The following is a 21,792-nucleotide window of genomic DNA, read 5'->3' as shown; positions in this document are numbered from 1 at the left end:
ATGGAAATGCCTTGGAGAAAACTGCCCCCTTCATAAAGTAAAAACTCGAGTTACACGGACCATTATTATCGCATAGAATTCTGCACAAGTGGCAGTCCTCTACGGGAGCCTGGATTCGTCTATTTCTCATTGGCTTCTGGTAATGTCAGTCATTTTGCTGTGACTGAAAGACCCCGCCTCCTCAAGCTTGCGGCTTCTACCAGGCAGGACAGCCACGTCCGCTTCCCCTCGGCACCCGGAAGAGGTGGGTCCCAGTGCGGAGCTTGTACCTGGCCACGCCCAGCCCCTCCCATATTTGGAGGATACGTATCACGTCGCCATTGACTGGGGTCTTGCTACTTGTACGGGAGGCGGCGAAATACAGACTCCACCACCTCTTCCAGGTTCTTTCTGACTGGACGTCAGTGACCGGACACCGACATGATTCCGCTCCGCAACCTGCTTCTCTTGCTGCTGCTGGCCTTCCCGGTCACACTGCTGGGCAATGGCAGAGGTGAGGGCTCCTCTGGGCCGTGTGTGTGGTGTGTATGGGCTGTTTGTGTGGTATGCGTCCCCCGCTCTGGGCTCTTCTCCTTCCCTCCTGTCTTATTCCAGTCATAGAGCAGGCATCCTGTGGGAGCGGAGTGCTCTGTGTATACCTCAGGCCTATGGCTGACGTGTCATTCTGCGTGTGCTGCTCATTCATTCTATGGCTCCTCCCTATACATAGGCAGGCATGGAACTGATTGATCAGGGGTGCTCTGCACTCTTCACATCAATTGTCTATGGCGTGTGACATACACAAGGGCTCCTGTGCTAGAAGAAAGCCATATGCTATAGAACACCCCTCTCAGAGGAATCCTGACTTCTAACCTCTTGGGGAACCCATGCAAAATCCAATTGGGGTCAATGGTTTGGGATAAAATGCCCCTTACAGTGTTAGCCAATGGAAAGATGGCTCATTCACTTTAGCAGTCGTAGGGCAGTAAAACCCACCCTGTAGTTAAGCTGTGCTTTTACCATCCCCTGACCGCTACCCTCTTTCGTGGCAGTGGCCAGAGTGGTGTACATGTTCCACAATGCCTTACTTTGCAGGCATTCTACCACCTGGTAGCTTCTTACTGGTGTGGCACCCGCTGTATGCCATCAATTAACAGGGCCCTTTGCAAGTGCATCACAGCTGTGTGCAATTATTATTTAGGGCACTTGTATAGTGTTGTCGATTTATGCATCGCTTTACATATACATTGTACATTCACATTAGTCCCTAACCTCAAGGAGCTTACAATCTAATGTCCCTAACTCGCATTCATTTACCAGAGCCAATTAATGGCATGTCTTTGGAGTGTGGGAGGAAACCGGCGTACCGGGAGGAAACCCACACAGGCACAAGGAGAACATGCAAACTCCAGGCAGGTAGTGCTGTGGTTGGGATTTAAACCAACAACCCTAGTGCTGCTTCTGTAGGCAGCAGTGCTAGCCACTTAGCCATTGTGCTGCCCTCTATGCAGAATTCTATGGCTTAAAGCCTGGGCAACTGATTGGGTGGTTGGTTTTCAAACCAGCGAACCTTTTTACTGCTAGGTGAGAGTGCTACCCACTACACCACTGTGCCACTCCCAATGCATGCAGTTGTGGGGTTCAAGGGGTTAAATCAGGCAGTCAGGGGTCAATACAAGCCTCATCACCAGCTAAATGCGATCCAAATGCAGATCGCTCTTCAGAGAGCAAAACTTGTGTGAACAAGCCTCTTACAGTGGGGAGCAGAATCAATTCCCCCCTTATTATAAATGGGATGCTAAATGACTACCAAGTGAAATTTAGCCTCCCCCCCTTTGTTAGGTCAGCCACATCTTGAGGAGCCCTAGAGTTTCACAAAAGCCTGTCTGAGAATGGCTGATCTGTAATGAAACATTCTAGTTTGTAACTTGAGAGGGAGATTTCTGCTGATTATTTGGCAAGTACAGAAAATTTAGAGTGGTTGGAGGGAACCTTCAGAAAGGCAAAGATGTTTTTTATTATACAATTTGTGAGCAGACTGCATACGTATATCTAAAGCCCAAACTGAATAGAGTAGTGAGGTTTAAAACTGCTGTGTTTTTATGCCATCCTGTGTCTTATTAGGGAAATTTCCCATTACTTCCTGTACTGTAGACACAAAAAGTGAGATCTGAGGGATCCCCTCTTAGACGATTGTCACGGGAACAAGATGAGAGGTTCCCCTTGTTTTCATTCTAGTTGAAGCTCAAAGTTTGAGTTTGTCTTTTATTCCCAGGTGATCAGAACATTTCCCCAAAGGGGTCATAGACAGTAATAAAAACATGAGTGGCTCTAACCTTCCTGCCACTATTCCATTCAAAAAAAAAAAAAAAATATCCTTTTTTAGTCAGGGCTTATGCACATGGGCACAATCTGCTGCCTTTAGCTTTGTACTATTAAAACTGTTCTTTCCTTCCTATGCTGCCTACCCTAAACTTCCGGTCATGTGATTTTTCATCTCTGGCTTTCCTGTCTGGCAGCTGCAGGGGCTCCCATTGTTGGTGATCCCTCTCCACTGCAGCTGCTACTCAGACACAGCATAGGTGGTACTGCAGGATCACCTCATTGGACCAGAGTGAATGGGGGGAGGGAAGTGTACACCCCCCTCCCCCAATGCCTTCCCATAGTAAAAGGCGCCCCCAATAGTAGTAAAGTACTGGTCAGGCACAAGGTTAACCCTTTGCACCTGATGTTAACCCCCTCCCAGCCAGAGTTTAAAAGCAGAGTTTAGAAGAGTCTTGTTTTTTGTTTTTTCTCTGCCAGTGAGCTCCAATCAAATGCAAACCAGGTTCTTTTTTTTTTTTTTTTTTTGCCTCTAAATGTTGCGCTCAAAATATGCCTCTAATCATCCTAATGTGCATCATGGACACACAGGATAACATTGAGCTGCTTTTACAGGCAGAACACAACTCCTGTAGAAGCAATGTCTAACCACTTCAGTCCCAGACGATTTTACCCCTGGAAAAAAACTTTCACTTTCTGCTGTAATAGCCCCAAAAAATGATATAGAAAAAACAAATTTCTTCCTCAGTCTAGGCTGATATGTTTTCTTCTACATATTTTTGATTCACAAAATTGCGTTAAGCGAATATTGATTGGTTTGCTCAAAAGTTAGTGTCTACAAAATGGAGGAGAGGTGTATGGCATTTATTAGCGGTGATCTGCAATTTTCATCAGGACTGCGACATTGCGGCGGACCGATCGGACACTTTTGACACCATTTTGGGACTTCTGAGCTAAAAATGGCTACTGATTACTGTATAAATGTCACTGGCAGGTAAAGGGTTAAACACTAGGGGGCGATCAAGAGGTTAAGTGTGTTCCTTTAGTGTGTTCTAACTGTGTGTGGTGGGGCGGCTACCACTGTCATGACAGAGATCACTGTTCCTGATGACAGGAAACAGAAGATCTATCATGTTACAAGGCAGAACAGGGAAATGCCCTGTTTACATAGGCAGACCCCCCCCCCCCCCCCCCAATTCTGCCTCTCCTTGCTGTGATCGTGGGCCACCAGAGGACATAAAGTCTGCGGGCACACTCCTGTGGTGGGCGTGGTGCATGCTATCCTGCTTTTGCGGACTAATGTACAGGTACTTCAGTGTGCGCCGGAGTGCCAACGTATATTGGCATGAATCGGTTGGCAAGTGTTTAAGCCAGTGTGCATGGGGCCCTAAAAAAAAAAAAAAAAGTTTTGCAGATATTCCTGAGCCTAAAGAAGTGTGTGGGTTTTTTTTTTTTTTTGGTCCCTTTAACAGATCACATTGGAAAGGAAATGGTTAATGCGTACCCTGGTGCCCTCTTTGCTGATGGGGTGTTGTATATCGGGTCCCAAGATGAGCGCTGTACTTTCCTCCAGCCCTTGTACTGTGTAGGACACATTGTACAGCAATATAATCTATCACCAAAAATGGGGTAGAATGGATGAGTATAGGACATAAACTAGGTTTCTTTTTGATCTTTGGCCATTTTCATTACCTGGTCATGTTGACAAATGATCCACTATTGGTCCAGGTTTTGTTTCTGTTCTCAAGATGATGCTCTCAATCTGTCCTCCAGCCGTCCATGTTTGTGGAACACTGTTGATACCCCATGGTGTTTTAGTCAGTTCTTTACTAAAGAAGATTTTACAGTCCATGGATGAGTGCTGGCTTTTGTATTCATGTTTTGTGGATGTCTAAGCTCTAACTAAATCCTATTGCTGAGAAAACTTCAAAATGTGTGGAAACACTTGAGGACAGTTTTGGGAGACTTGTGCAAGGAACAGGCATGGCAGGTGGAGCAAGAACACTTAAGAGCCTCCAGCAGTGTTTCTCAAACTTTGCTTAGTTGTCCCCGACTATTGCAATATTTGCTTTTCATCACCTGTACATTTTAAGTCCAATGCACACTGGGCATTTAGCTACAATGCATAGTGCTTAGGTGTGGAAGAAGGGCACAGGTGTGCTGACTAGCCCTGCGGCTGACAGCTGCTACAGTTGGACAGGGCACCTAGCCATACAAACATTTAGGCAGTATGAACCCAGGCACAAAAACCCAGAATGTCGGAAGCCTTTGTTACTGACTTTTGTCCCTAGGCACATACTGCCCTAAACAGTCATACTGTTGGGTGCCCGCTTTTCAGCTGCAGCAGCTGTCAGCCTCTCATAGGATGACAGGCTGCCAGCAGTGGGGCTGGTTGGACACCTGTGCCCTCCACTCATGTAAATGGTAGAGACCCATGCACAGGGGAGGACATGTGGCCTAAAAAGTACCATATGTCAGCCACATTGAAATGATCAAACATTCTGTACATCAGCTTCTCCAAAATATACAGTACAACTTTACATGCCTAGATTTCAAGGAGCATGTTAAAAAGATGAGATCTTTTTGAGATGGTGGCTTATACTGTAGTAATTCTATTATCACAAGGCGGCTCTGTGCTAAACTCCCAAGCTTATTTAGTCACATCTTTATGAATTTTTAACATGCACTTGAAAAATGACAGTATGTATACATGTATTTGCTAAGGACTATCATTTTTTTCATTTGCATGTGATAGACAGTCCCCGGTGTGAGCCTAGTGTTTTTATCCCACAGTGAATTTTGTCATGCACACTAATCTCTAGTTGACATTAGCCAGAAAGTTTATTTTTGACTTTCTTGGATGTCCTTCAAATAGTACGGTACATAGTATGCACAGGATAATACTCTTTGCGTATCTTTATCGTGGTGGTTTATTTGCTTCTTAGAAATTTCCTGCCAACTTATTTCTTCTCCATGATCACTTTTCAACTTATAATCACATTCCAATTTGCACACTTTTTTATTTTATTTTGTGAACACTAATTTGGACGAATGTTTAATGCATTGATAAGACTTGCATAAATGATGCCTTTTATAACCACTCAGGACCTTTTGCTGCTGCTCAAGATGCGACAGAAGATGAAGAAGCCCTTGATGACTCTGTAGTTGAAGATGATGATGACGAGGCTGAAGTAGAAGAAGATGAATCGACAGATCTGGTAATATTTACTAGCGTACATCTGTTGTGAAGTAACGTTGCAGAATAACTTTGCAAAAATATTTTTGGTAGCACCAATATCGGTACTGATACTGAGTATTTTCACAAGTACTCGTGAAAATGCTCCTGATACCGAAAATGATACTTTGTGCTGTCATTTGCGCCAATGCTTAATGAATGGGTGTAAATTGCACGCAATTTCCCCCACTGTTCCTGTGTGTGAACCCAATATAAAAAGGAGTGCCATCTTGTGGGCAGTTTATTAAAAATGTTATAACTCACATTAAAGTATATATCTGGTCAAATCCAACTCTGTAGTCAGTCATGCCGATGATAGAAAAGCATGGCTGCTGGAGATGTATAGGCGGTCTGCTCCCAAGCTAACATTTCAACCCCATACCCACAGGGGTCCTGGAACTTCTCCAGTGGCCATGCTTTTCCGTCATTGGCGGGACGGGAACACTATGCAGAGTTGGAGTTGACCAGATATGTACTTTAATGTGGGTTATAGCATTTTTAATAAACTGCACATCTTTCTATACTGGGTTCACATATACAGGAAGAGCGGGGAAATAGCGGTGCAATCTGCGTCAATAAAAAGTGCATGCAAAGTATCGGTTAAAAAAAAAATGGCATTGGTGCAATCATAATTTTTGGTGTTTCTAGCTTTAGTTCTGTTAGGTTATGTACTGCATTTTGAGCTTTATTTTATTTTTAAGTGGGGGTTATTTTTTTTATTTCATTTTTTTCCTTCTCCCCTTTGTCGTCCCTTATACATTTTCTCCCATTTTGTTTTCATTGGAGAATTGGTGGCTTGGTTATAAAACATCTGTGCTCCTCCAGGCTGTATTATCCGGCGTAAGGTATAATGCAGCAGTCCCAGACCAAGAGCTGAGCGATCACCTGGCTGCTGATTGGTTTGCTCTCAGTCTGGCCACTTATTTGATAACCAGTTAACAATGGTGCAACATGTGCTCCCTCACTGAGGGCACATGTTGCATCACAAATCATACCCCATTAAGTGAAACGGAACCGTTTTTATTAGGAGCAACTTGTTGATCCAACTTTGGGGGGGGTAGAGGAGGCTCCTGCGCTACTTTTGGTCTCACTTCGGCATGATAAGCAGTGACTTCTGTTCAAGAAGTTGTATGCAAATCGTACCATATTTGCACTGAGATGTCGTGCGAAAGTCCAGACTTTGAATGTGAACCGGGCCTAAGGCCCCTTCACACTTGTTCGACTTGGGACTGAAAAGTTGCATGACAAGTCGTACCCCCATAATTTCAAATGATTGCCGTTCATATCTGCAACTTAAAGTTGAACCGACTTCAGAGTAGTCCCTGTACTACTTTAGTCTGACTTTGATGTGAGTTGAGGTCCATATACCTCATACACAGGCATTCCCCAAAATCGTGGCAGTGTGAAAAGGGCCTTCAGGTGAGTTATAAAGGTAGGTAAATGGGGTGGGAAAGCTTTCAGATGTCTAGCTGGTGTTTGTAGGTTGATTTATTAAATTTTTTTTTGTATTGTTTGCAAGTTGTGACCAAGTCTCTTGATCCATTATATGGGACAAGCATGGACAGACTGTTTACCCCTGTGGCAGCAATGATGGTGGTTTTATAGAATCATGCTGTTGGCTTATTTAAAAATGTGTTTTAATTAGTATTGGACTTTTATGTCTTTGTTACAGAAGTAGTCTTAGCCAAAGTATTTAAACTTTCTTCATTCTTTTTTTGAACCCTAGGTAGAAGAAAAGGAAGAAGAAGATTTGAGTTCTGGTGAACCGAAAGCCTCTCCCAATGGCGACACCACTATTTTGTTTGTTAAAGGAGAAGGTAACTAAATTTTCCACCACTTTTGTGTGTGAAAGGATCTCAAGATCATTGTTGTGCATCCTTGTATTATCTGACTTAGAACCACTCTGCCATTGTTACTCTGCTCAAGCACCTCTAAACCCAGGGCAAAAATAGGGCTGTAGCTCCCTTGTCAAGTTACTGATTTGGACACAGTAAAGATCTAAGGATGTGAACTGCAGGTTCCTAAGGACCCTTAATACCCATGCCTTGCGGTAATGTGCTAAATATAGTGGCTTATTTTAACACATCATCCACCAGTTACTGCGTTGCAGTGCTATTCATTTTCAGTGGCATCCCAACACAATAAGGGAACAATCGTGTATTGCAATGTACATTATCTTGCAAAATTGTGCGTATGCATGTCTTCTGTCCTTTTTTTTTTTTTTGTTTGTTTGTTTGTTGATAGTCCATTTAGGCAGTCCATTCATTTAAGACCTAGCTGTCGTGCAATACCAATTGGGATAAGCATCTCAAAGTACTGACGAAAGCAAATGCTATAGTGACGTGTTTCTCTCCCCACCCCATCCATCTCATCTCAAATTAGAGGCCCTGCGTTCTAAACAATCTGCAAACACTGTTAATGCAGATATTCCTTAGCCCCTGCCAGGACACCGTCGGAGGTGATTAACTACTTGCCGTCTGCCATATAGCAGAATGACTGTGTCAAAGTGGTTTCAATATCCTGACTGGACATCATATAACGTCCTCAGGATATTCAGCCGCTGCGTGCCCCCGGGGATCAGCTTTTCCTCACTTGCATCTGTCAGGCATGACTAGTGGAGAGCCGATTGGCTGCACCTGACGAGGGGGGAGGGAGAATCTGTGCTGATCGATTTATCAGCGCAGCACCCTGAGGATGCCTACACTGGACCACCAGGGAGGCCCAGCACCAGGTATGCCACCCTAGACCACCAGGGATGCCAGTCAGTGTCCACAATGGGCATCACTGGAATGCATTATTGATTGGCATCCATCAATACTTTACACTAAAATGCCGCCTATCAGTGCCAATCAAGGCCACCTCATCAGTGTTGCTTTATTGGTGCCCATTAGTGAAGGAGAAAATGTACTTATTTAAAGTTTTGTAACTTTTTCAAAATCTGTTTTTTTTTTTTTTGTTTTTTTTTTTACATTTTGCAGAAAATAAAAATCCCAGAGCCGATCAAATACCACCAAAAGAAAACTATTTGTGGGAACAAAATTATGAAAAAATTAGTAGTGTAGCTTGACCGTGCAACTGTCATTCAAAATGCAACAGCACTGAAAGCTGAAAATGGGTCTGGCCAGGAAGGTGTATAAGTGCCCTGTATTGAAGTGGTTAAAAAGTTTCTGCACAGCAGGGGCAGAACAGTTTTAACCCTTTCATGACTAAGCCTGTTTCTGACATTTTACAAGTTGAAATCCACTGTGTTGGGTGCATTTGTGTGAATGCAGCCCTATAGGGTGGGTCCTCAGGGCAGTAAGGGCTTGTTTACATTGGCTATTTTGGGTTAGGGCCTTTAAAACCCCCTAGTTCATTGTGTCCCGTTAACATATCACTTAAGTGCACCCCTGCTATAATTTGCACTCGTAAATGCACTACAGTCCAATTAACATGATTTCCTATGGATCTTGTTCACATCTGTGTGTTTTCAACCACTGCTTATTTTTTTCTGGCAGCAGGTTGCGTTTTTTAGTTTTGATAGACTTCAATAGAAATGCAGTGGAAATGTATCAAAAAGGCAGTGCTTGTGTATTTGATGCACTTCCGGTTGGTTTTTGCTGGTTTCTCTCTAACAGGCAGCTCCAAAAAACACAACGCATAAAACTCATGCCCAAAAAATACAAAACGTCAGGAAAATGCATTAACCAATTGCATAGGTGTGAACTTGGCCTAAAAATACGCAAACGGTATTGTAAAAGCAACACAATTCCTACCAGGACCTCGTTCACGTGGGGCTTGCTAAAGTGTACACAAGTGTGAGGAATGCTTTTACCCGCACAGGTGTACTGTGCAGGCCGTCTCATTCATGTCAGTTGGGACGCAGTGGCTACACAGACTGAGTTCAGGGGCATGCACCAACGCGGCTGTCTAATTGGGAACAACTGTGCCTGATAAGCTGCTGCATCCCAGTTGACATCAGTGGGAACACCTTAGAAGTTTTTTGCCTTAATGTATGTATTGCAATGAAAACATCCCGGTGTGCCCAAACTCTTGCCTCTGGTGTTCCCTGATCTCTGCCACAGGTTTTGAGTCTATAGGATCACTTCCCTGGGGCACCAGAGTGGCTTGCTACCCAGCTGTCTTTTCTATGGGTTTATGTAGGGCAAACAATGGTGTCTCTAAAGGTACCAAGGACAGATGGTTCAAAAAAAGTTTGAGGACATTCTTTTTAATTGGGATTCGTATATAAACTACACTTACACAATTCGACCCTAAGAGCATCATCTAAATACCTCCAGACCTGGTCCTTGGGCACTGCCACAATGATGTGTGTAGAATTTCCACGAGTTATTACTTCAGTATAGAAAGTAATGAGAAAGGTATTTCAGAATCATTAGGAGTAGCACAAATGTAAAATTTGTTCTGGGTATATAGGTGCCTGAGCTTGGGTGGCTAAAACTACCAAGTGGTGTGGGTGGGGTTGTTTGGGTGTTTTTTTTTTTTTTTTTTTTTTTTTTTTTTAACAGCATGTTCCTGTGTTTTAAATGCATATTCTCACATGGAAAATTGTCTTGCAAATCATTTTTTATTTTCCCCCCTCAGACTTTCCTGCTAATGAAATTGTCAAGTTCATGGTAGGCTTCACAAATAAGGGTACCGAAGACTTCATTGTTGAATCACTGGATGCCTCTTTCCGTTACCCTCAAGATTACCAGTTTTATATACAGAATTTCACTGCTTTGCAGTTAAACACTGTTGTTCCTCCTCAAAGACAAGCCACCTTTGAATACTCCTTCATTCCTGCAGAGCCCATGGGTGGTCGTCCCTTTGGACTGGTTATCAATTTGAACTACAAGGATGCCAATGTAAGTTTCCTGATATTGAAGCAAGTGCCAAAGTATCATAAATCACATGTTGACATTTGTGTTGTGCAGGAACATTCTATAACTGTTCATGTAAGGCACTTGGTTATCTGTTAATTTGCGTAGAACACAATATGATCTTTTGTGTCGCTTAAGCTGCTGAAAACAAAAATGAAATCCACACAGCTGTGCCCCTAACCCCTTTTCCCCTACCGTAATAAATGATGCTGCTTAACCAAAAAAGATTGCATTCAGCATGTGGTATTGCCCACTGAGTGACAATGGAGATAAATCTTTACAGCTCTGCAATGCAGACGGAGGTTTTGCATCAGAGGCAGCATATGTATTTGCCCCTGTCTGCTGTCTTTACAGCTTAAGACAGTAAAAATCTAGTCTTTGCATGGACAGCCACACAGACTGAAATTCAGATGTTTCAGCAGGGATCAGCTGAATTTTGATAGGTCTACAGCTATGTTTTAAATTCAGTTGTGGGTTAACTATTTCTAATTTCGATTTAATTTTAGTCTGTCTTCTGACTAAAATGCCATTTGTACTTTTTTGTCTTATTTTTTTTATATATCTACATCTCCAAGTTTCATAAACCAAAATGCTTTTTGACAAACGGGAGTAATTTTAAAATAAAAAAAAAACCACAAAAAATTGTATTGGCTGTAACGCCGTTGCACATATTGCCAGCATTAAATAACCACTTAAAGACAATTTTAATCATCTGAATTGTTTCTAGTTAATGAAAATATTTGTATCAACACTGGGGTTAACAACCTAATGGGGTTGCTTTACTAAAGCTGGTGTGTGCAAAATCTGCATTAAAACCACATGGAATGTAGGTTATATGGTTTTCAATAGCATAGTTTACAGCAGTGCTTGCAGTTCCAGAAAAAAGTAGAACATGTTGCATTTTTCCTGCACTAGACTGTACTGGAATGCAGCAAAATGCACCGAATACACGTCCTTTTTAAGGTTAAGAAAAAAAGGGTGGGAAAAAATGCACTGGACTGCTTTAAAAACGTGCATACAGAAAAGCACCTGGAACACATCCAGACTGCATTTCTATGGTGTGAACTGGCCCTCCATATAACTTTATTTTTATTTTTTTTATTCTTTCTTTAGAAGCTGACTGGCTGCAATGCACAGCAGCGCCCGATTTTTGCATACTCCTAGCTTTAGTAAATCAACCTGTTCTGGACTGAAATTGCAAATGATCCCTAACCATTGCCCCCAGCCCCCCCTTATTTTAGTTGCATATTCCAGACTAAAAAGGGGAGCAAACCAGAAAAGTTAATAGGGTGTACTTACTCTTTAACACTAAGTATCCACCATCTCCCTCCTCCCCCCCACTGTAATATTGGCTGGGTACGGATGAGCATGGCTGGGTATTGTAGAGTATGGATGGATGTGACTGCAATTATCACAGAGCAATGCTGTGGGCACTACAGATCCAGCCCACAGCGCTGCTGCCATCCGATCTCTCCCCTCCACTGTACAGATGGAGCGATCACATTGTAAATGGCTGCTGCTCCAGAGCTAGGCCGAAGCCACGGCCTTTCCTAAGGCCTAGGCAGCGGAGCGCTCCGGATCGTGGGGTGTACCAATCTTAACAGGTTGACCTGTTCAGATCACAGATCGGTGGCTATCCATTGCACCTCTAGTGATTACTGTAACTGTTCATCACATTCCAGCTTGCTCTTGCATTGTTAAATTTAAACTGTGAAGGGTTTTATTTTTTAACTTATGTTTTTTTTTAACCTTCAATGCAGAGAACACATTAAAGTAATCCTGCTCTCCCATTCTATAACAGGCAGTGCTGTACATTACCTGTAAAGTGTCCTAAAAGCCATGGTTATTTCTCCAGTGTGCATAGCAACCAGCTTCTTTAGTTGCTGGTTCTGGACACTTGCTGGTGCCAAAGGGATTCTGCTCCAAAATCCCAAGATGTCCATACTTTTTTTTTTTTTTTTTTTTTTTTTAATATGCAAGTGAGATTCGGGGGTTTGAGAAGCAAAATTTGAGATTTTGATGTCTATTTGTTCTTCCAGGGAAATGCATTCCAAGATGCTGTGTTTAATCAGACTGTCACCATCATTGAGAGAGAAGATGGTCTGGATGGAGAGACGTGAGTTTATACAGTAGTCACCATGTTTAACCACTTCAGCCCTGGAAGAATGTACCACCTTCCTGACCAGGCTATTTTTTGCAATGTGGCACTGCATCGCTTTAACCGACAATTGTATGGCTGTGCGACGTACCTAAACATATGTCCCCCCCCCCCCCCCCCCAAAAAAAATGTAACTTTTTGTACTTTTTTGCTATAATATCCCAAAAAAAATTCTTCCTCAGTTTAGACCAATATTTATTCTACATATTTTTGGTAAAAAAATCGCAATAAGCGTATGTTGATTGGTTTGCACAAAAATTATAGCATCTACAATGAGGATTTTTAGCAATGGTGGTCTGCGAATTATTGAAATTTCTATTTTTTTTTTTTTTTTTATATATATCTGGATTGTGACGGACACACCTTTTGACACTCCCCCCTGAGACCAGTGACATTTATACTGTGATCAGAGCTAAAAATAGCCACTGATTACTGTATAAATGTCACTGGCAGGAAAGGGGTTAACACTAGGGGCCGTTCAAGGGGTTAAATGTGTTGGGGGCGGGGGGTAGACTAGAGGAGAGATTTCCTACTTGGTAGGAACACACAATCTGTCTCCTCTCCCCTGACAGAACCGGGATTTGTATGTTTACACACAGAACCCGGATTCTCGCTCTCACGAGTGATCGCGGGTGCCCATCAATGCACCTGCTGTGCACGCTGGCTCCGGGGACATGCTGCAGGCGTGTGCGCCTGCTACAGCGTCTTAAAGAGCTGATGTGCAGCTACAATAGATCGCCCAGGGGAGCCACCCTGCCACAGTATAACTGCGGTGGCTGGTCAGAAAAGGGTTACACTATTTATATCCTTGCCTATCCTATAAATTCAGCAGAAATCTTTCTGAATTGTAATGTTTTTCCCCCATAAGGGTACAACATATAATGCTCAAAGGGAGAATAAGTGCCAGGATTTTTGGTGTGTGTTTTTTTTTTTTTTTTTTTTTTTTTATGAACAGTATAAGCACAAACTACTGTGTATGTGTTTACACCCTGCCTGAGGTCAGTGTTGGCATAATTGGCAGATTTTCCCTTAGTGAGCAGTAAGGAATCTTCCTTTTGTTAATCAAAAAAATCTAAGTGTTAATTTCTTCTTCAGAATCTTCATGTACTTGTTCCTTGGTGGGCTTGGCTTACTTGTAATTGTTGGTCTGCATCAACTTCTGGAGTCCAGAAAGGTATATGCTTGTTTTTATATGTCCCATGTCTGTTTTATTACTGTATGTACATCCTTAAAGTGGATGTAAACCCTCACATACACCCAGTGAAGTGAATGACCTCAGATGACACACTGAGATGAAACAAATACATAAGTTTTACATGTATATCTGCGGTCTTCAGCTTTTATATACGGTTTATAAAGTGCACATCGTGCTCGATTTTTCTCTTCCTGGTTGGCACTGCAGAGAAGTCTGGGCATACAGCTCTGCTGAATGGTTCAGGGCTCTGCTAATCTATAGCATCCTCCCCAACACAAATCTGGCTGCTATTATCTCCTGTGACTGAACTTGTCAGTTATCAGGCTGACAGAAGACAAAACAATGCTTTGAAGAGATAAGAAAACACTGCAGATATATGGCCAGCTCAAATTTGATGAATAGGGTTTACATACACTTTAATAGTTTTAAAATGACTTGTATGGACACTCCCATTTTAATCTTGGCATTTGCTGATCCCCCCTGATGCAAAAAAGTTACCTAAGGTTTTGTTCTAACTTTTTTGTGGCCTATATAATTTAATATTTTAGAAACGTCTGCTCATCAATTGACTAGGAATTAGTTGCTATAAGTTTATTCACAAAATATATTAAACGGGATTTATATAGCACCAACAGTTTATGCTGTGTGTGTTTGAATTTTCCATGTGATTGGCTTTGTATGCAGCATTCCTCTAGTTTCCCCTCATGTTTAAACACCTTATTCTGTGGTACTTTGACATGGTATCACTCTTTTGATCATTAACACTGGCACTGATCGGTGAAATTGTCTCCGGATCACATTTTCCTGTGTGGTTTATGGTCTGCTTTAAAGCTATTAGCAAGGCTTTGATGCATTGAGCTGTGTTTAGAGTGTCTAATCAGATCTTGGACAGACATAATTCTATTTTTCTTTAAATGCATGCGTCATGATTGAAAAATCATTATTTATATACGTTTTCAAAAAAATATTCCCCCTAAACACAGGTTTGACAGTACCAGTGTGGATGAGGCCCTAGTGGCCTGACTTTCACTAACTTGCAGTATATTTCCATGCAAGTTAAAGTAAACCTCTGCACCAGACAACATTTTGTTTTAGTGGCTACAGTACTGAAGTGAGCTCAACAGTCACTAAAGTGAATGGCTGTTTAAGTAAGAGTTATTTTTAGAGCAAAATTGGGCTTTTGGCCCCATAGACTTCAACAAGGGCACCGTGTGCCTGAAGAGAGCAAGTCTTTACTTTGCCCAGACCAAGGAAACACCTGAAGCTTGATACATGAGCATAAATGCTTGTAAAACCAGTTCAAAAAATGTTTATGCATGCACAAAAAAAATGGCAAAAGGTTTAAAAACCTCCCAGAAGTACCCTCTGCTCAGATGTAAGTACAGGGCAAAAAAGCCATGCTTGTGCCAAGAGTTGGGCTGTTAAGCTGTTTCAAATGCTGGTCCCTGAACTGGTTTGAAGGTAGAATTTTTAATTTTAGAAAATAAAGTGCAAAAAGTTTGATCTCATTCACACGGTTGATATAGGGTCAGCGTGTGGCAAGAAACGGTGTAAATCTGTAGTGGAGGTCACAGGAGTATGTAATTGGCTGCAACCAGGGCACCTGTAGACTCAAAAGCCACCCTGGACTCCCCTATCCCTAGTAACTTGGAACTGCTCGATGTACGGTTACATGCAAACAGCCACGTCTCCTGTCAACATATCCTAGATTTGTACAACCTTCCTAGCTGCTACTTATTGCAAACGCCTATGAGCCCCAGATCCAGTTTACTGATTCTTAAGGCACTATGACCCTGAATCAGCCATGTGAATGAGACCTTCTGTAGCAACTTGCATATTGGTGTCTAATGCATATTTTTAATTTCTACAGAGAAAAAGGCCAACCCAAAAAGTGGAAATGGGAACATCGAACCAAAATGATGTGGATATGAGCTGGATTCCTCCTGAGACTTTGAGCCAAATAAGTAAGTATTCAGATAGCCCCATTACAGTACAAACTCTGGCAGGTGGTCACAAGTGTGACTTTTTGTTACCAACAAAAATTGATGTATGGGGTATGTGTGGCCTGTCCTATATTTCAAGGTTTTATATTTTCAATATTCCATAAGATTCTCTGGGGGCAAACTTAAAATGATTACAAGAGCTGATGGGTGGGATTTTACTTTCATAGGCCAAGAGGAGTAAAGGGTCTGTTTAGTTATCTAGTTATTCTAATGATTTGTGGGAGTTAGAATGACCTATACCAAAAGCAATCAATGCTGCTTCCCTTAAATATAGGAGTACCAAAATGCAGTGCTTTGTGTTCCCTGCTGATCAAATTATTATTAAATGGTCATTTAATCCCTGTAGAAAGAGCTTGGGTGCCGATTAGACAACCAGTTTGCAACTCTGGTCACTACCAGTTTCTGTTTTGTTGCTTATTTCTATAGTATAAGGTGTAGAGCTGCACAAGTAATCAATTAAAAAAATAAAATAAAATTGCGATCTCCCTTTAATCCTCCTCACGATCCTAATCTGCTCTTTCCACAATTCTATGTTAACAGTGCAGAGCTGTCAAAAAAAGCCAACAAATATTTATCAGCATTCCTCAGCGCTGAGAAATCAAAGAGATGCAATGTATCTTTTTGGTCTGTAAATTAGGTCAGTTTAACCACTCAAATACCAAACCTTTTTCTGACACTTGCTGCTTACAAGTTAAAACATTTTTTTGCTAGAAAATTACTTAGAACACCCAAACATTATAGATGTGATAAAATATAGCAATATTTTGTCACACTGTATTTGCGCAGCCATCTTTCAAATGCAATTTTTGTGGGGGAAAATGCACTTCAATAAAACAGTAAGGTTGGCCCATTTTGTTTGTATAATGTGAAAGATGTTACGCCGTGAGACTCGTGATCTTTATGCTAGGCAAAAAAAAAATTATTTTTATCCAGAATTTGTGCAGCTCTAAGAAGATGACCTTATTATACATCAGTCTGTATTACCAGATCCATTGGTAGTATGCAATCAGGGAACACCTTTATTGTGGTAATGAGTCTGATGCTTGGGAGCTGAAGATTGTACTCACAATAAAGATCACTTTTTTTTTTTTTTTTTTTTTTTTTTCCACTTTGTCAGAAAATTTTGTAAATAAGTAATTTTTTCTCAGTTTTTAATAAGGCTCTAATGTCGCACTGAAAGGCTGGGCACAGTCGGGGCTCTGAACTGTACTGTTATCAGTCTGCTTGGTTTGAATTTTAAGGAGCCGGGTGGGAGATGGTGCTTTTGCTACTGGTCCATATTTTTACTTGGTGCAACAGGTGTCAGAATAGGAGAAATAAAGTCTTGGACAGAGAAACCTTTTTCAAAAAATATATAAACTGATGAAACTATCCATAGTCTTGCCTTTTTTTTTTTTTTTTTCTCTTTAAGCCTTGGGCCCTTTTCACACCAGCGATTAGGTCAGTTTTTCTGGCGGATCCGATCAGACCACTCATTGTTCTCCTAAGGGGTAGCGGATGTCAGAGGACATGTGTACGCTGTCACCGACAGGCATCTGATTCGGGCCAATAAAAATAGATGACTGGGATATGTTTGCTGTCTAGCGGATTGCATGGAAACGGACATGCACTCTGTTTCCATCCGACCGCCCCATAGAGAACAGTGGGCTGTGCATGTTCACTCTGCATAGGGGAGTGGACACAGACCTGTCATTCGCCTGCTCAGCAGAAACATCCCGCACTGAGTAGGGGGGGATCCACTTAAATGGATTTCGCCTTAGGCCCCTTTCCCGGGCATTGCGATTAGTTCTGCCTACCTGTTTTTCAGGTGGACCTGGTTGGAAGGTCCATGGAGCCTTATTAACAGGCGGGTGTAAATGGACATGTGGTCTACCTCCAGGCAGACTGGATCGGAGGTTGGCGGATTTAAACAGACAGCACAGTTTATTTTACATTGGATGCCCATAGAGCTCAGCGGCATCTGCTCGTGTCCACTTTGCGTAAAACCTAATGGGAGATCCGTCCTGCTTGGCTCTGAGCAGCAGCTCTGCTCACAGATCCTCTGCTGCTCAAAGTAAACTGCTCTGTGGCCTATACCCTGATGAGCCTTCTCACCTCTATCCCTACAACTAAGCATTTTTTGTTGTGATTCAATGACTTCTGGGTGTTTTCCAGTAATCCAAGAAAGGCGCTTTTTTTTTTTTTTTTTTTTTTTTCTATTGTCTTTTCTAAAGTGTTCCTTTAAAATGTAGCATGTTCCTGTTTCTTATTGCATCTTTCCTGTAACTGCTTTTTATTTTCTCTAATATATCTTGCTGTCTTTTTTTGCTTCCTTGCAACTTCAGTGCAAATTAGACGAGGTGAGACCACTTGATTTTCTCTAAGTATTATTCACTTGCATCCATTGTGTGCTGACTTGTGATGAAAGTGCTGTATTAAAGTAGAACTCTGCCACTTTTTTCTTCCTATAATGGGAAAACTTTGTACTTGTACTGCTGTTTGACTCTGATAGGGAGATTTCACTCTGGGGGTCATATGCTGAAATAAAAACCCAGTAGGAAATCCATTCAATATGAAGACAATAAGGTGGAGTTCCACTTGAGATCATTTCATGAAAGTAATTAGGAATGTAAGTAGCTAGTTAAATTCTGCTTTTTTTTTTTTTTTTTTTTTTTTTTAGATTTTATTTTTTATTTTACAATGTTTGTGTCTAATACAACTAATTCTCAAGTAGCTTGTATTATGTGGGTGTGTTTTTGTACAGTAACACAACTGGAATCCATGAGCTATGCATGTCTAGAATATAACTTCACGTGTCTTCACAATGTTCTATGAAACTTATTTCTAACAGTGTCAGAACCGGCATAATTGGTAACTTGTGTAGCAATATAGGTAGTATTTTTAAGCCTATACGTTATACAACTTTCTGATTTCCTTTTAGGTTTTCCATAAATTATGTAGTGCCAAGGTCCTGCCTGATTGCATACAAATTGAACTTTTTATTTTTTATTTACCAAAACCATGAGGTCAAAACTAAAGGAAAATATGTATGGTGTCTAGTATATGCATACACTTTTGTTAGATCACCCAGAAAGAAGCCTTCTGTTGCCACATTTTGAAGTGTCTGGAAGCTTTAGGTGATCTAATTTTGTGGCTGCAAACAACCCATTAGGCCAGACCTTTAGAAAAATGTTTGCTTTAACTTTCACTGCTGGAGCCATTTAGCATTTATTTATTTTGCACACATTTAAAATATATTACTGCAGTGGTCTAGAAAATGTACGTTACCAGGGGTGTGTGGAAGGAATTGGGCAGCTGCTGCAATGTCCCACCTGACAAGCAGGAGTCTGCTTGTCAGATTTACACACTTCCAGTGACGCCCCATCCGTATGATGTACGAACCTGGCAGCGAAAGGGGAAAGGCTCGCTGTTGAGACTAGAGTATATTAAGGCTGGAAAAAACTTTGCCCCTGGAGCTGAAAATTAATTGCTGTCCCCTTTTCAAAGAGGGCATCATACTGGGCACTGAAACCCTCATATTGGACCATGGGTTGGCAGATGGCAGCACCTCTGCTCCAGTTGTGGGACCTAGTCTGAAGGTGTGGTGGTTGAGCTCCAAAGTGTCCTATTTAGAGTGTAGATGACGCAATGTTGCACCACACTGGCATGAGGGTTTTTTATTTTATATATTTTTTTGTCCCATTTACAAAACACAGGCTTATGCAGAGAGAAGCCCATGATTGCAATAGGGGCTGATCAACCGACTTCCTCTGATCGTGTGACTTGGCTTTCCTCCAACTTTTATTATTAATAATATTTTTTCTAATTTTGACTAACAGAGCCTTGATGCAACTGTAGTGTATTTTTTTTAAATCCTACTGATTGTGCTTTATAAATATGCATTAAAACGGTTGTAAGGCTATAAATGGTGCCCCTGGTTAGGGTCTACCCAGGATTAGAGATGGGTAGAGAAGCCTTTTCCAGCTTGTACATTTAATGGAAGGCAGGTTTAGGATGCAGGTTGCGTCTATGGCTCATAGGAAAAATTGATGTGCCCTGCTTTCACTGCAATACTGGTGTGATGTGCAGCATGTCTACATTTTTCAACAGCAAACTGAAAGGCACAATGTGTCCCTGCTCTGCTGTTCAAAGACCTAAATAAAGTGTCACTATTTGACACTTCAAAAGTAAATACTGGAGCTCACACTCGCTGTTGTTCACACAGCAAAACACTGCATTTCACTGTGGACTAGTAGTAATCAGGCCTTGGTGCTCTTAACCTCTTCCTGCCTGCCCTGGCATCCCTTTACAGTTTGTAAATGCCCATGGACAGGAAGGATCAGCAATCATGGTGACATGATCATAAGCCAGTCCTGCCAGCTACTGATCTGTAGCCCGGGCCAAGAGCTGTCTGTGACCGCTCCGTTTTTCTGCTGGGAGCATGAAGTGAGCACGCTGTCTGCACATAAATATTGCCCGCCCAGCGATTTCATATGAGTGGCATGTGAGCCCTCTTTATTTTATTTGTGTTGGCCTGTAAATGGGTTAAAGAAATGTTCTCCCAAGTTCCCTTTTTTTATTTTTTTTTATTTTTGTTAGAGAATTTGACCCTGGATGAACCTAGCAGATACATTTACTATGGGGACATGAACATCATTGGCAATGCAAAGGACATCTTGAACCCCACCCTTTGATTCAATGTAATAGTTGTGCAAGGATTGTTACTTTCTATCTGAATGGATAAGCAGTGAGATTTATAAACAACTGAACTTTTTATTTTCTTAAACATTTAATTTGTGCCTGCGTAATTTTAACTGCAAAACACATTGTGAACAAGATGTAACATATTTTCTTGACTTCCTCCCTTTTTTTTTTTTTTTTTTTTTTCTTTTTTTTTTCTTAAATAGATAAAGCTTCCCCGAGGAGATCTCCACGTAAACGAGCCCAGAAGCGATCAGCAGGTTCTGATGAATGAACAGACTTTGCTCTGCAATCTATACAGTCCACTAGTGCTATCCTCTTCTGACCAGGACGGATAGTGTTTGACATCCACCATGGCAAATTGCAGTGGAAAACAAATCTGTTAAATATTTGGACTGCAAAAACATTAATTTTTCCCCTACTTTTTTTTTTTTTTTTTTTTTTTTTTTTTTTTTGTCCAAGAACCTCAAGCCCAGAATATCCTCAAACAGTGCATTTATCGGGATTTTACATTGCAGCCCTGGGGACACAGCTGTGAAGTCCTACATTATCTGACTGGTGCATTTTCTGATTTATACTCGCCTTCTGAGAGAAATGTGACTTTTTGTTTTTATTTCTAACTTGGTATGAGTAGACTTGTGCTCACATCGGTATGCCTGTGATTTTAAGGCCTGGTCACACAGTGCATTGTGCTGCTATATAATACATATAGGGACAGGGAAGGAAAAGTGCAAAGCTTTTTGGCCTGCCTGTTTGCATCTTATGTACCATCTTCACCAATATGTATTTATGCTAAAACTTCAAGAAGTTTGCACAATGGATATCTTGGTTTGGGTAATGACTGATTTGTGTGGAATATTATACAAGGGGATTTTACAAAGGTTGTCATAAATCGGTAAAGTAAAAACATCCAAGTGGTTTAGGCAGATGGCTGTACAAAAGAGGGAAGGTAAAAAAAAATTTTTTTTTTTCTTTTTGTAAATGGACAAAGTATTCTAACTGTCTGCCTACAAGTGTACAAACGAATAAATTCTTAAATAAAAAGTTAATACTTTTCCTAATTTGCTTAGCTTGTGTTTTTTTTTTTTTTTTTTTTTTCCCCCCCCCCTTAAAGGTAACCATGCTTCTCAACTCTCCTTTAAATCCATTACTGATCTCTGTGGTAGTAATTTTCCACCAGTCCATGTTGAATGACAGCCAGCATTCAACCTACTTCAAGTCCAGGTTCATGTCAGCAAGGCTCAGAACTGTATTCGCATGAGTTTGAGCATCATATAGCAGAGGATTAAGGACCACCCACTACTGTTGAAGGAGAAGAGGAAAGATCCATGAGGTTACTGGACAAAGTTAATTGTCAC

General features: G+C 41.4%; 1 protein-coding gene across 2 annotated transcripts; it reads left to right on the top strand.

Annotated features, from left to right (window-relative positions):
* The first annotated feature begins 274 nt into the window (after positions 1-274).
* SSR1 (signal sequence receptor subunit 1) lies at positions 275-21,495 on the top strand. Of its 2 annotated transcripts, XM_077492148.1 has the most exons (9): positions 275-493; positions 5,407-5,519; positions 7,263-7,353; positions 10,121-10,383; positions 12,438-12,514; positions 13,652-13,730; positions 15,622-15,715; positions 18,079-18,093; positions 20,641-21,495. In XM_077492148.1, the coding sequence occupies exons 1-9, from the start codon at positions 421-423 to the stop codon at positions 20,706-20,708; spliced, it is 873 nt and encodes a 290-aa protein (XP_077348274.1). In that variant the 5' UTR covers positions 275-420; the 3' UTR covers positions 20,709-21,495. The 2 variants fall into 2 exon arrangements, with proteins under 2 accessions (XP_077348274.1, XP_077348275.1); XM_077492149.1 differs by lacking the exon at positions 18,079-18,093 and having other exon boundaries at positions 277-493.
* Positions 21,496-21,792: the final 297 nt, after the last annotated feature.

Source organism: Lithobates pipiens, unplaced genomic scaffold, assembly GCF_037356315.1.
Source record: "Lithobates pipiens isolate NorthernLeopardFrog02 unplaced genomic scaffold, aLitPip1_a1.2 Scaffold_19, whole genome shotgun sequence".
NCBI classification, from domain to species: Eukaryota; Metazoa; Chordata; class Amphibia; order Anura; family Ranidae; genus Lithobates; species Lithobates pipiens.
Note: the sequence above shows the minus strand (reverse complement) of the source record. Positions and strands in the feature narration are given on the sequence as shown.

Coding starts and splice junctions, on each gene's coding strand:
- SSR1 (XM_077492148.1), top strand. CDS start 421: ATGATTCCGCTCCGCAACCTGCTTCTCTTGCTGCTGCTGGCCTTCCCG. Junction 494..5,406: donor ACTGCTGGGCAATGGCAGAG/GTGAGGGCTCCT, acceptor ATAACCACTCAG/GACCTTTTGCTGCTGCTCAA. Junction 10,384..12,437: donor TGAACTACAAGGATGCCAAT/GTAAGTTTCCTG, acceptor TTGTTCTTCCAG/GGAAATGCATTCCAAGATGC.